This window comes from Oratosquilla oratoria, chromosome 1 (genome assembly GCF_046742065.1).
Source record: "Oratosquilla oratoria isolate Oo_2021 chromosome 1, ASM4674206v1, whole genome shotgun sequence".
Lineage (NCBI taxonomy): Eukaryota > Metazoa > Arthropoda > Malacostraca > Stomatopoda > Squillidae > Oratosquilla > Oratosquilla oratoria.
This window is the reverse complement of record NC_134777.1, coordinates 63153222-63167714: the sequence shown is the minus strand read 5'-3', so window position 1 is coordinate 63167714 and position 14493 is coordinate 63153222. Positions and strand designations below refer to the sequence as shown.

The 14493-nt window shown below is 47.3% G+C and overlaps 2 protein-coding genes and 1 pseudogene across 3 annotated transcripts in view; 1 reads left to right on the top strand and 2 right to left on the bottom strand.

The window, feature by feature from the left end:
- Positions 1 to 1148: 1148 nt before the first annotated feature.
- LOC143028348 (uncharacterized) lies at positions 1149 to 3085 on the bottom strand. Its single transcript, XM_076190296.1, has 2 exons — positions 2445 to 3085; positions 1149 to 2388 (listed from the first exon to the last, which is right to left on the bottom strand). Exons 1-2 carry the CDS (start codon positions 3083 to 3085, stop codon positions 1149 to 1151), a joined length of 1881 nt encoding a protein of 626 aa, XP_076046411.1.
- Positions 3086 to 3546: 461 nt separating this feature from the next.
- Positions 3547 to 4906, bottom strand: LOC143028341 (uncharacterized; annotated as a pseudogene).
- Positions 4907 to 6751: 1845 nt separating this feature from the next.
- Positions 6752 to 14493, top strand: part of LOC143033291 (uncharacterized) — a 43914-nt gene continuing 36172 nt past the window's right edge. Inside the window, exons 1-2 of one of the 2 annotated variants that reach the window (XM_076198597.1) lie at positions 6752 to 6840; positions 10502 to 10625. In XM_076198597.1, coding sequence (XP_076054712.1) covers positions 10523 to 10625 — 103 coding nt within the window. In that variant the 5' untranslated portion in view covers positions 6752 to 6840; positions 10502 to 10522. The remainder of the gene's footprint in view (positions 6841 to 10501; positions 10626 to 14493) is intronic. The other variant, XM_076198674.1, reaches the window with a different exon arrangement.

Here is a 14493-nt window from a genome sequence, read left to right as displayed (position 1 = left end):
AGTGAGTGGTTTGAGGTAAAGGTGGGACTTCATCAGGAATGTGTTATGTCACCTTGGCTGTTCAATTTATACATGGATGGGGTGGTGCGAGAGGTAAATGCAAGGGTAGTTAGGGATTGGAGATGGTTAAAGGAAATGAAGAAAAGTGGGAGATAAGCCAGTTGTTTGCTGACGACACTGCGTTTGTGGCAGGATCAGAAGAGGAATCGGGGAAGTTAGTGAGAGTTTGGAAAGGTGTGTGAATGAAGGAAGTTGAAGATAAATGTGGGTAAAAGTAAGGTGATGAGATGTACAAGGAGAGAAAGTGGCAGCAGACTGGAAGTGAGTATTAAGGGAGACTGGAGGAAGTGGATAGTTTTAGATACTTGGGTGCAAATGTGGTGGGAAAGGGAGGAGTGCAGGTGGAAGTAAAATGTAGATTGAGTGAAGTGAGTAAATGCCTTAGGGGATTAGATAGTGTAATGAGAAGTAGACATTCAGGAATGGATGCTATGACGAAATTGTATAGAGTGATTGTGTCGACAGTACTGCATGGAGCAGAAACATGGAACATAAGGGAGGAGGAGTTTGAATGTGTTTGAGATGAGGTGCCTGAGAAATATGATAGAGGTTATTAGGTTGGACAGAGTGAGAAATGAACGAGGATAAGAGGAGGAGAACGGGTGGAAAGGGAGTTGGGAGATATGGTTGATGAAAGAGTATTGGGATGGTTTGGGCACATAGAAAGAATGAGTGAAGAAAGATTAGTAAAAGAGGTGTGGAGGGCAGAGGTGGAAGGGGTGAACATAAGGGGGCAACCATGGATGAAATGGATGGATGGGGTAAAAGGGGCACTGGGAAAGAGGGGAATGTCTGTTGAGGAAGGACGAAAGAGGACAGAAGATAGGGGTGGATGGAGAATGGATGATGCTGTGAGTGGGTGAGGGAGTATGTGTGAAAAATAAATTGCCGCAGCCTGAAGGGATTTCTACCCATCTCCATTTCTACATGAGGGGACAGAGAGGAGGGGTTGCTGATTTAATGAAGTGGCCTTGCTGTGTCTTGGATGGTGTCTGGACATAATCCCTCCTGGACACAATCCCCCCGGACAATATCCCTCCTGGACAGAATCCCCCCCAAGAGAACATCCCCCCTGGACAGAATCCCTCCTAGTCTTGGACACCCTGGGGCGTCCCGTTCTCCAACCTCTGGAAGCTGGACTTCAGGCCCTGGAATTTTACCCTGGCGCGGCGATGCTGGAGATAGTCGCGGAGCCAGGCTAGCATCCTTCCCATCACGCCCTTCCTTACGAGGGCGGCGAGGATGGCGTGAGGGCTGGCCAGCTCGAATGCCTTTTCCAAGTCGAGGAAGACAACGATGGCGGGGCGGTGGTTAACTTGATTCAGCAGTGTCAGGATGCTGTCCGCCGTGCTCCTGCCGCGGGTGTAGCCGAAAATGTGGGGGTGTAGTGGCCCCACACGCCACTGAAGGCGAGCAAGCACCATTCTCTCAGCCGTTTTGGCCGTGCAGCTGAGGAGGGAGATAGGCCTTAGCTTAGTGGGCTCCCTCGGTTTGGGGATTGGTTGGATGTTAGCCTCCTTCCACGAAGGAGGCAGGCGTCCCGCCATCCACGACTCGTTGACTGTGGCCAGCAGGGCGGCTTCCCCAGCTGATCCGGCGTGAGCGATCATAGAATACGTCACGCCGTCGGCCCCTGCTGCTGTGTCACGGCCCCGTCTCTTGGCCTGCTCCAGCTCCTGAGGAGTGAAGGGACGGTCTGTTACATCAGCTTCTTTAGTCGCCTCCTCGATGGCCATGTCGCGGCGCGGCCGAAGCTGCTGCTGGAGACGGCGCGTGCTACCCGGAAGCTGGTCACTGGAGCCGCGGGTGGTGAATTCGGCTACGAGCCTCTCAGCCTCCTGGTGTGGGTGCGGGTGGGCGGCGGGGCGAGGCGGGGCGGCGCCGGAGGCGGTCTTCATGCTTTTCCACAGCTGGGTTAGAGACGTGTGGTGGCTGAAGGAGGAGCACCACTCCAACCACTTGGCCTCCCTGGCCTTCAGGGACACCTCCCGTGCGCGGGCCACCACGTCCTGAAGTAGTCTCAAGTTGGTTGGGTTGGGGCGTCTCTTGTAGAGCTTCCTGTGAATGTTCACTCTGTGGTTATGCTCCCGCACCTCCTCGTTGTAGAACCACCAATTTGGCCGGTGACGACGGCTCGAGGCTTTTCTGGGGATGGCTGCGTTAGCAGCCCTCTCAATAGCAGCAGTCAGGTCCCTCTCCCGCTGGTGAAGGTCCACGGGTGGCTGGTAGGCGGCCCACCATTCGTCGAGAGAGGCCTGGAAGCTGGCCCAGTCTGCTCTCCCGATGTTCCAACGTGGAGGGGGAGGGGGGGGGGCGCTGGGGGTGCCACTGGGAGGGTGGTGAGAGTGGCAAAGTGGTCGCTGGTGAGGGTAGGATGTACTTGCCATGTAGCACCGGCGGCCAGGTCGCTCGAGGCGAGTGTGAGGTCAAGCCTCCCCCCCCCCCGGGTGTGGGTAGCCTCCCCTGAGTTGAGGAGGCGGATATGGGGAATGTCCTCGAGTAACACGGCCGGGTGGCGGCCCGTCTCGTTGGTTGGAGATAGTGACTGCAGCATGGGGTGGTGGGCGTTCAGGTCGCCCGCCACGAGGAGGCTGGTGTGGGCGGCGAGGGAGAACAGCTCGCCTGCTTCCAGATGGTATCGTTGGCTCCTGTATATGTTGTACACCAGAAGCGGGATGCCCCCGACCTGCAGTTCTAGTGCCAGGACCTCCACGCCCTCCCCGCAGTCGACTGGGGCGGATACTCTGCGGTGAGGGATGGTGCTCCTCACCAGCGCCGCACAGCCGCGGGTGTTCTCTGTGGCAGGGAGCGAGTGAAGGGAATAACCCGCCACCCTCCACTCAAAGTCGGCACGCGTCAAGGTCTCCTGGAGCAGCACCACGTCAAGGTTTTCCGTGAAGATAGCCTGCAGTACTTGGTGCTTCTTAGGTCGGAGACCTTGCACGTTCCACTGCAGGACTCGGAGCCTGGGAGGGCCAGCAAGCTGGTCCTCATCGGCGTCTGCCTCAGCTCGTCGACTCTCCATTCTGGTGGTTGGGGTCGGCTGGGTAGAGGGAGCGGAGATGCGTGTCCTTCAGGTCGGGGGGTGGCTGGAAACCACATTCTGTGAAGACTGAGACAGTCTCCTGCAGGAGCTCGCTCAGGGTCCCCTGCTTGTCGCTGTCATGGTTGGGGTTGGTGAGCAGCTTCACCAGAAATTGCATCATCCTTGCCATGATGCAGCTGACGACTGTGCGTATTTCCTCGCTCATGGTGCGTGGCAGGTCGTGGGAAGGGTCGGTTGGGCCCATGGAGGGTCTCCTCGCCGACGTCGCGGGAGTGCTGGGGGGAGGGACCTGTGCACCACCTGGTTGGCGAGGTCTGGTTGCGCTGCGCCGGGCCGAGGGGGCGCTGCCGCCAGTCTCCAAGGCTGCGGCCCGCGGCCGCTGCTCCCGACTCCGCGTCCTGGGTTGGCGATAGGGGGTGTGATCCCTGGGGGCCGGTCGGCTAATCCCTTCCTCCGGCTCTGGCGCGGCCTGGGCTGGGGGGGGTGGACGCGGGGGCCCGCCGCCGACCCCACGCTGACCTGGTTGGTGGTGATGCAGGCTGGAAGGCTTGCCGACGCTGCTGCTGCGGTTTAGGCTGGCTACGTGGTGGGTGCTGGTGCTCGGTGTCCTGGTGCCGTGATGCTCCAGCGACGAAGTTCTTCTGTTGCTGCGACTGGCTACGTGATGTCCTCGAGCGGCGTCGTTGCTGCCGTTGCGGAGGCCCCTGGGGCTGCCGCTGTTGCTGCCGTTGTGGTGGTCCCTGGGGCTGCCGCTGTTGCTGCTGGGGTTTCAGGGGAAGCCTGGGGAGCCTGCGGACCCTCTCGGGGCACCGAGGGTTCCAGGCGTGATGCTTATTTCCGCAGTTGGGGCATTTTGCGGAGGTGGTCTGATTGGATTTGTGCTTTGCGATGCAATCCTCCGTCGGGTGTGGCAAGCTGCACACGCCACATCTGACGGCGTGTTCACACCGTATCTCTTGCATTTATAGCATCTCACCGGTTCCCCCCGATGAGGGCGCAGAGAGTACCTCCCCTAACAACCGAGGTCCAGTTTGGGGGGCGGTTGTCCCTCCAACACCACCACCACTTGCCTTGTGGGGAGCTTATCCGTGCGGGAGCGCAGTCGCTCGGCTGAGATCACCTTTGGGTGAGCCTCTACCGCTTCCAGGGGCAGGTCCAATGGGTAGCGCTCCAGCACTACCTTGTGCCGTCTCAAATTGGGGTCGAGGAGAATCACAGTGTTCCCCTCCTCCGCGAGGCGACGGAGGAGTACTGCGGAGGCTTCGTCCCTGGCCTTGAGGATGTGTTCACCCTGAAGGTTGAGTCTCACCTCCATTTTCAGGCTGGGGTTCTCCCTCTCGAGAGCGGTGATGGCCTGGTAGGCGCTGTCGTGGTCCCCTAGGTGGCCCAGTTTGAACTTGGGCCTCGGAGGAAGCTGGTGGCGGGCTCTACGATTTCTGACGACGGTGGTCCATCCCTCGCCTTCGTCGTCGCCTGGTTGCTCCTCGTCACTCCTGAGTAGCTGCTCAAGTAGGGCGGCGTCGTCCGCGTTGCTCTGGGTGTCTTCCGGTGAGGAGGGCGCGTCGTTGTTGCTGACAACCATTAGTAAGGAAGTGTCGCTGCTGCTGTCGTCCTCTTGCAGGGAGGGCGCGTAGCTGATACTGGGCCTGGCTCGGGCCGCCTTCTTGGGCGTGGAGAGCTCTTCCGAGGCCTCTGTGGGAAAGCATTCCCTGCCCCTCTTCCCGACACTTGTAGTCGCTAACTCCATCACTCTAGCCATGAGGATGTGCGACGACGGATGAAGACCACGAACTGTGCATGTATGAAGAAATCACTTCGTAGGTTGGACGATGAGTTGGTGGTGTGGTCGCTGCGCGTAGCTCGGAGTGATGGTGATGTGTGCTCGCTCGGAGTGGTACTGTGTTCGTGTTTACTCTTTAATTACACATTATTTTAAACTTCTTTTTCCCCTGTTTTAATTTTTGTATATTTATTTCTGGTTCTTTCTTTTGTATTTCTTTGTCGTCTTTTTTATTCTCTTTTCCCATATCTTATGCCTTAACTCTATTTTAAGAGATTTGCTGTTGCACATTTTTTGCCAAACAGTATTTTTGTGGTTCTCTCCCACTCATCTTTAGCACATACTTTTCCATTCCGATATTAAAATTTTTAGGAAGAATTTATTCATTTTTATTTTGTTATTTATTCATTCTATTTCATTGAACTTGATCTAGTTGCAAAGTTTTTTCTTTCAATTTTGCATCTATTGCATCTTGCATCTTCCTTTTTTTTTTTTTAATACTTTTCTTATTTCTTGTCCTCCCTACTTCAAGAATGAACTCAAGGACTATATGACAATTTTTGCCTATTGGGCAAGTACATACTGGGGAGATTTTCACTCATTTCGGGTTCTTTTAATATGAAGCCCAGTCTTAGGTATTTTCAACAATGTATTGTCAGATGATTCCTCATTTCTATTTGTTTCCCCACTCATTTCTCCACAATTAAAGTTTCCCACCAGAATCATATTTTTGTCACATTCAATGTGTCTATAATTGTTCAGGCGTATTTATCATTACTTTATTATGCCACTCCAATGTCTCTTTTCCACTTCTCTCCATTATGACCCTATTGATCATATCGCTTGACATTGATCTTCTATTCTATCCCGATGGTATGGTAATTGCCTAAAGGGTGCACTCACTTTCCTTTGACCACATCATGTCAAAGGATTACAAAGGCGGAGCATGCCGACAGGAGACCTTTTGATCCATATCTAGGTCGGATGCAAAAAAAAAAAAATCATATTAATAATAAAATAATAAATAAAAACTATAATAATGTAAATAACAAATAAAATACATAAATGAATGCATAGGTATAGTTAAAATAATAAACAGGTAAATAGTAAATAATAAATTGACATATAACTAATGATAAATGAATGTCTTCTATGTACAGGAAGTCATTCATCGTGGTAATTTCTACTTTTGGTTTACATATATATTATCTGATTATTATACTTTTATATTGTTTCTATTATCACTACCATGTTCTTGTACCAGTGCTGAAATCTTTATTCCCTTCGGTCGCCATGTACATTGACTCCTGGTTTCATTTATCTTCTGAATTTTTGTTTTTCATCTTTCCGCTTCATATTAGATCTGTCTTTTCACTTAAAGGGATACCATGTTCTCCATACCCCGCCCTCCACCATAACCACAGCTTTCCCAATCATTTTGGGGAAGTTATACTTTGGTGCAAAAAATTTGGGGGCGACTGTATTTCACCTCTGATGCCAAGAGATTAAGAATTGGTAGATCCTTTAGATTGATAGATCCTTTAGATTCTTCACTTCCACAGGGGCGGAAGACTGAACAGAAAAAAGAAAAATGCCGCCCAATACATTAGGAATCAATCTACTCAGAACGATAGTGGAAGTAGTTTCACATTTTATTACAACCCTCGAAAGTCAGTCTGTTTGACTCTGTCTTTCTCTTTTTCTTTATCTCTCTCTCTCTCTCCTTTTCTCTCTCTCTTGTAGTGGAGTCTTGAATGCATGCCTACGTGCGCGCACGCGCGTGAAGTTCAAATCGAGAAGGGGATTTAGTTCGAGGAGGATTTGTCGGCTTGACGACAATGACGATACTGCTACTGCCAGTGTCTCTGGGCCTTTCTCCGGCTACACCAGTCCATCGGCAGACCTCCTCGAAACCGATACAGTGTAGTCCGAAGACGCTTCCTGCAGAAATAAGGTGTGCGCTTCTGTTTAAGATCGACTAGACTGCATAGACTGCGGAAACTTTTTGTGTTTTCGATTTTTTTTTTTTCCCAAATCGCAATTTTCATTAACTTCCCATTCATTATACAAATAGTATCCATGTTAGTGCCGAACGACTTTATTCAGCTGAGAGGAGACGCGGGAATGAGTGGACTAAGTCCTACACTGATATCAAACTAGCTCATCCAGTCCCACGGTCTTCCTTCTGTTGAATGTTTCGCGTTATGTCAAATACGATAAGTTGAAATATATGATGACAATCGATGTATTAAGAAAATACTCTTTTTATTAATTGCGTTTATCAAAAATTAGTGATCAAGTTCTATCCGTCTTCGAACGGACTGTACAAGGACCTGGGAATGAACAGAGTTATGGGCGGATAATGACCTACAGCGATCGTGGGCGTGAGCGAAGGACGTGGGCGTGGAAAATAAACACACACGCATACACACACACACACACACACACACACACACACACACACACACACACACACGGTTGGTAGAGTCCCCGACTATCACTACGGCAGTCCGGGTTCGAATCCAGCCCAGGGCTGAAATAATTTCAGTATCGCTGTGCTTCGAGTCGTTACTCCAACTCTCGTGGACGGGGAGTTAGGTGTGTGTGTGTGCGTGTAGGGTCACAGCATTACCCATAGATCGGTCATACGAGCTCTGAGCTCTCTTCCGGGAGGGAAATAGCTGTCGATCACGAGTCCAACACGTGATCCAAAGACCATGATGAATCACACACACACATATACACACACCACACACACACACACATACACACACACACACACACACACACACACACACACACACACACACACACACACACACATTGATGATTCAGTACAACGTTGGGCAGATCAGGGCATCGTCCCATCGACTCGTTCGTTGACGCCCAAGACGGATTTTGTTCCGTCGATCGCCAGGCGATTTAATTCATGTGAATCAGGGGGACGGGGGACTAGAGTGCCCCGAGCTTGCCCCTCACAAGCTGAAAAATAACCAGATACTTGCCAGAATGAAATTAGAAAATAACGTCACTGGATTGCAATCCCCATCCCTAGTTTAAACTGGAGGTGGGGCACTAGATTTTATTGTAATTAATATGCTTCATCACATGGCCACTGACCCGAGCTATGTGGCAGGTGTTGGGGATGACCCTTTGTCCACGAGGTGCTAAGGGGTAAAGGGGTGATGCATGGGATTTGAATGGATGTGTGAGAGATGCAGGGTGGGTGAAAGTTATGACTAGGCCATCTTATACAGGGGATGAATGCCCTTTCGCATGTATGTATGCATGCATGTATTTGTGTATGTATGTATGCATGCACATACAGTGTGTGTGTGTACGTATGTGTGTATATATATGCAGTATGTATGCATATACACTGTGTATGTATGTATATATGTATGTATGCATGTATGTATGCATATACAGTGTGTGTGTACGTTTGTATGCATATATATGCAGTATGTATGCATAGACAGTGTGTGTGTACGTATATATATATATATATATATATATATATATATATATATATATATATATATGCAGTATGTATGCATATACAGTTTTTATGTATGCATGTATGTACGCATGTATATATATATATATATATATATATATATATATATATATATATATATACATATGTATGTATGTATGTTATATGTTACTACATTTTTCCAAGTGATATATGTATCTATGTATATGCAGTGTGTATGTATGTATGTATGCATGCATGCATGTATGTATGCATGCAATACCAAACATTGTTGTTCAAGTGACGGGGTTACATGGCTCCCAGAGAAATAATTCGTCAAGATTAGAAATACTGATTTTATTTTGCTTGATGGAAGCCACTTCATTTGGCTCGGGGGCCGACCTTGGAATGAAAAGGTCCTGACTAATCACTTCGATGAACCATTTCAAGGTTGTGATGTGCTCTCTGTTCCTCCGGTAAACCCAGGCGTTTTCTGTTCAGTTGAGAAGTGATCTTCAAGGTAGACGATACTTGCGAGGCGCCTCTGGTGACGATTGTTCTAACCGTGCCTATAAAGCGGAAAAAATAGCTTACAAGAGTTGCAACTTACACATGAGCTTTGAAGAATCAATAGGGTTACTATTATCATCAACAACCCTAGTGGAAAGTATGTTCTTATGTGCCCTAAGTATTCTATGGCTTTTCTAAAGCATTAGAAGCTTCCAGTGATATCATGAGCCACTATGACTTTTGTGAGTACAATTAAGATTAGTGTAACTGTTCTGGGTCATCACGAACATCGTGAGTACTTCGTGAACACAACGATTGTACGAGTATTTTGAGTCTCGGTAACATTTATGAACAATAGTCACGGGAGTCAGGCGCGGATATAAGGGGGGGGGGCCCAGGGGGCCCGGGCCCCCCCCTTTTGGCTTTGGCCCTTTGGCCCGATTTCATTTCAGTTCACTATTTCATTTTTATAATCCATGTTTAATCCATGTTATAATCCATTTTTATTATCATTGTATCATTTATGAAAGTTATGGAAAGTTCTTTAAGGTTCGATAACATCTTGATTTCCGCTGACTGTTTTTTCCGCTAATATCCGCCTATATAAGTGACCGCTGCGTTCGACTCTCTCTCTTTCTGTTGGTATCTGCCGCATTGAATGGTTGTTTTGCTGTTTGGTTAAATATATGAAAGGTTTATCGCTGGAACTCACTACATTGGTGCCCCGTGTGAGGATTTTATTGTACGATTCAATAAAGTTTTGATAAGATACAAAATTCCTCTCTCATTTGAATCCGAAGAGAAACACTGGCACCTAGAGCAGATGGTTATGCCCATTCATTTAGGTCAGTCCGCCAGTTATTAACAAATAAGAATCCCGTGTGTGGAGAAACGGTAATGCTAATGCTCGTTAAACAACCGAAAATTCTGCCGTCGGGCCCCCCCCCAAACTTTTTCCTAGATCCGCGCCTGACGGGAGTGCAGAACAGTGTAGAACAGTGTAGAACAGATTTTGTTTAACAGAGACGGGAGGAAGTGTCATTTGTATCCCTCAGTCACAAAGAACCATCTGTCTTTAACCAGAAAAAAACATATAAAACACATCACAGTCGTTGCGAAGATAACGAACCTCCTCGGTAGGCAAAGACTATCCATCCCCAACCTCTCACGCATCCACCTACTCCCAGTTAACTAAAATCGTGTGGCGCCAGGCAGAATAAAGTATCCAAAGGCGAGGTGCCCGGCAACCTGTTCGCTCTAAAGGAGGTACCACTGAAATGAATAAAATCGCCTGGCGGCAGACAGAAAGAACCACTTGGTAGGAAGGCCTACAGATTCTTCACAACCTGTGGGTTTCGGGGTGGGGGGAGTCGCCACGGGGATGAGGGAAATCACCGGGCGGCAGCCAAAATAAAAAGAGCAACACGATATAGGAGTATATAGGAGTGTTTAAAGTCGACCTGTCCGCGAACTAGATTGTACCGGAAGTGATTAGAAACAGGATTCCCAAAGTGGCAAACACTAAAGAACAACCGACTTGATGACCCTGGACTAAGGACGACAAGCTCTCATCCGGTCAGTATACACTGGAATTGATTCTCCTCGCCCTCTCCTCTCCCATCTCCTCCAGAAGACGCTGACGGTGACGACGATGACGACGACGAAGGCGACGGCGAAGAAGCGTGTTTGGTGGCCTCCGGAGGGCGTGGGGATGGTTTTGTCCCTTCTCTGGTTCGGACTGGTCGTACTACCCGGTAAGTAGCGTAGATTGTCAAACCTGCTGACGGCAGGTGCAATATGTGTGCTAAGCAGAAGAGTTGCAAAGGTGTATTGCACGTGTTTTTGGCTAAGAAATCAGGGAAAGAAGAGGAAGCGAGGTATGGAGGAGGAGGAGGAGTAAGAGGAAGAGGACGGGTGTGAATGAGGGGTTGAGTGAGAGGTGTGGACGAGTGGTATGAGTGAGAGGTATGGACGAGTGGTATGAATGAGAGGTATGGATGAAGGTCATGGAGAAGGGGAATGAAGGATGATTATGGGGGAGGAAAGGAGGGATGCAAAATGTGGAGGAGAGGAAGAAGGAAGAGAAGGAAGGGAAAAGGAGGGACGGAAGAGAGTACGAGGAGAGGGAGGACTAGAAGCAAGGACGGAAAGGAAAGAGGGGGAGGAGGGAGTAGGAGGAAGAGGCGGAGAGGAAGGGGAAGGAGGAGAGGGAAGGAAAAGAGGAGAGGAAATGTAAGGAGGAGAGAGGGGAAGAAGAAGATGAAAGGTAAGAAGGAGGGGAAGGGAAGGTAGTAAGGAGAGGGAAGGGAAGGTAGTAAAGAGAGGGAAGGGAAGGAAGAGAGGGAAGGTAAGAAGGAGAGGGAGGGGAAGGAGGAGAAGGAAGGGAAAGAGGGTAAGAAGGAGAGGGAGGGGAAGAAGGAAAGAGGAGAAGATGGGAAGAGGGTGAGGACAGAAGATGGGAAGTAGAGAAGATGGGGGGAGGGATGAGAGGGAGGAGGGAAGAGGAGAAGGAGGGAAGAGGGAGAGGCGGGAAGATGGGGAGAAAGGAGATAAAGGAGGCTAGAAGGAAGGAGGATATATTTTAAAAAGTGAGGAGGGAAAGGAGGAAGAGAAAATCGGGAAAGGAGGGAGGGGGAGTAAGAGGGAAGGGGAGGAAGAAGTGAAGGGGAACGGGAAGAAAGAGGGGACGAGGGGAAAGAGGGGACGGGGGGGGGGGAGAAGAGACGGGCGAAAAGAGTGGACGGGGGGGAAAGAGGGGACGGGGCTAGAAGGGAATGGAATAGCGGGAAAGAAGGTAGAGCGGAGGAAGAGTGGGAGGGGAAGAAGAGTGGAAGGGAGAAATTGAAAGAGTGAAAGGGGAAAGAGGGAAAGGGGAAGAGGTGAAGGGGAAGGTTAGAGGGGAACTGGGGAAGATAAGGGAGGAGGAAAGGAACTCCTTAACCTGTTGTGCAAGGTAACACCCTTGTTAAACAAAAATCCAAGGAGGAGAGAAGGAGTGAAGGGGGATGTGGAATAGAATGTGTGTGTGTGGGAGGCAGCTGATTAGATGTCTTGATTCTTTTTTGTTGCAGGTTTTCATTCAGCTCACTTCCTCGCACTATCCTTCTCTTCTTCCTCGCTCCTTCTCCCTTTCCCCTCTCTTCTGCTCTTCTTTCTCCGTCTCAATCTCTCCTTGTCCCTCTCCTTTCTTACTTTTTAGTTCTTCGTTCCCCTCGTCTTCTTTTTTCTTCCTACACTTCCTCTTTCTTGTCCTCCTCCTCCTCTCACTATTATGTGCCTCGCATTAAAGTATCCATTGCATGGTTACAAGCAGTAGATACTTCAAGGACTTCTTTTCGGGCACGCGTGCAGACTAGACCACATTTCATTCGTGTAGGCCCAATCATAGATAAATCATGAAACTTCTTTGTTGTTGCTGTCCTTCCTTTCTGTTACCCCGTTGAACGTATTCTTTACGTCTTCTAAAATTCCACCTCCTTTTTCTGATCTTCCTTGGGGTGGTGGGAGCGGGGGGAGAAAGAATGCCGGCACCGTATTCACATATGTGTTGTAGAAAGTGACTAATTGGGACGGCGTGAGAGGTCCTCTGTAATTTTCTCCCGTGAAGAGTCAAGACATAAAAAGATCTGGGAGGAATTCAACCAGAACCTCAATTTAAAGAGTCATTGAATGTGGTTGGATGTGACACAGATGAAAGCAAAAGGGAAAAAATTGGCAGTATGTTTATGGGAAGAGAGAAGGATGTGTTAGCGTTGAGCGAGATGAATATAAAAGGAAGAGGTGAGCTGGAATTTAGGAGTGTGGTAGGTAGGGTGTCATGAATGATAAGAGAGAGCTACGTATGAAAGGAGTGGCACTGTTGGTAAGCGATGAGACAGGTAAGAGGTGAAGGCGGAGATAAGAAAAATAGAAGCTGGCGTAACAGGAATGATGACAAATAAGAAATTAGGAAGCATGCGAGAGGTAGAGTAAAGAGTATAGAGGTAAAATGCTAGGTGATTATGAAAATGAAAAGAAAATATATGTTTTGGAAAGAGGTGGAAAAGGGGGAAACGAATCTGGTAAAGAGGAAAGTTAAAGGTGTAAATGGACAGGTATCCATGGAAGTGAAACAGTGAGGGGTAGATAGGCACAACATTTCAAGGAATTGTTAAATGTAGGGGACGGAGGGGGGTCGCCGATTTAATGAAGCGGCCTTGCTGTGGATGTGCTGTCTCGTGACACTGCTTCTGACACAGGACAGTGGGCGAGATGCAGGGATGACCCGTTATCCAAGAGGTGCCAAGATAAGAGGGAGGGAACAGGGTAGATGGGAGGGGACTATGATAGGAATGGAATAGGTGGGAGTGGTTTTTATGCCTTTTTTTTTTTTTTTTTTTTTTACTACCTCCCTTATAAGGAGGAAAAGACTTTGGTGTGTGTGTATATATATATATATATAATATATATGTACGTTGAGACATTCTGACAGGTTGATGTAAGCGGAATAGGAAACACTGGAGTCTTAGTCTTGAGTTTATTCCTGACTAGTTTCGCAGGTATGCTTTTTCAAAGGAATAGGTTTACAAACGGGCTGTGGGCATTATATACATGGGGTGGACCTCACCACCTCCCCGAGTTACCATAGTTGGTGACGAGTGTGTACATCACATTGTGGCTAACGTAACAATGAAGAAATTTTTACAATTAAATATGATAACACTAATAACAAAGAAATTATTAATAGTAAATGTAACAATAGTAATGATAACAATGATGATATTTTTTTTAATAGTAACAATAATAATAACAAAAATGATAATAACAATACAATAGAAGTAATAATAATAATAATAACAATAAAATAAAAGTAATACTAATGATAATAATAATAATAAGAATAAAAATAGAAATATGATAATACTAATAACAAAGAAATAAAAATTATTAATAGTAATTATAACAATAATAGTGATGACAATGATAATAAAAACGAAAAATTAAATATTTAAATAATAATAGTACCAATATTAATAACAATAATAATAATAACAAAGATAATGAAAGTAATAATAATAATGATGGTAATAATAAAAATGTAATAATAAAATTATAAATATATAATGATAGTAATAATAAATAAATAATAATTATAATAACAATGATAATAATAATAGTGTTGAAAATAAATAGTAACAAATAGTATTAAAAGAATAAATCATGATAAAAAGTTGGGGCAAGGTAGCATGGTGCAAGAAGGAACGTCAGAGTGAAAGGAAGAAAGCTGGAGAGGGTAGGCCGAAGTGGGAAAAAGGTATCTTGGAGGGCAAGTGTCGCGGTAGATTTTGTCCATTTCAAGTCACCAGTTCTCTTGTTTGTGTTTTTGTGGTTGGCAATGTAAAGTGATTCAATTATTTTCCGTTGTTTCTTGTGTAGTCCTTTAGCTAGAATGGTGGAACCCTCCCAGTTAGGTAAGTGTCCCTCTGTGTCAATGTGGTTAACTAGAGCGTTGGTTTCTCGGTGGTGTCTAATGTCCGCTTTGTGTTCCCTGAGTCTGTTGTTAAGTCCTCTGTATGTCTCTCCGTAGTATGCACAGTCACATCCTTTGCAGGGAATTTTGTAAACGATGCTATTGTCACGGTT

What these genes read in the sequence shown, in the direction of transcription:
- LOC143028348 (XM_076190296.1), bottom strand. Translation starts at nt 3,085, where the DNA reads ATGGAGAGTCGACGAGCTGAGGCAGACGCCGATGAGGACCAGCTTGCT. An exon ending in CTGGCCGCCGGTGCTACATG is followed by an intron (nt 2,389 to 2,444) that starts GCAAGTACATCC and finishes CCACCCTCCCAG; the next exon opens with TGGCACCCCCAGCGCCCCCC.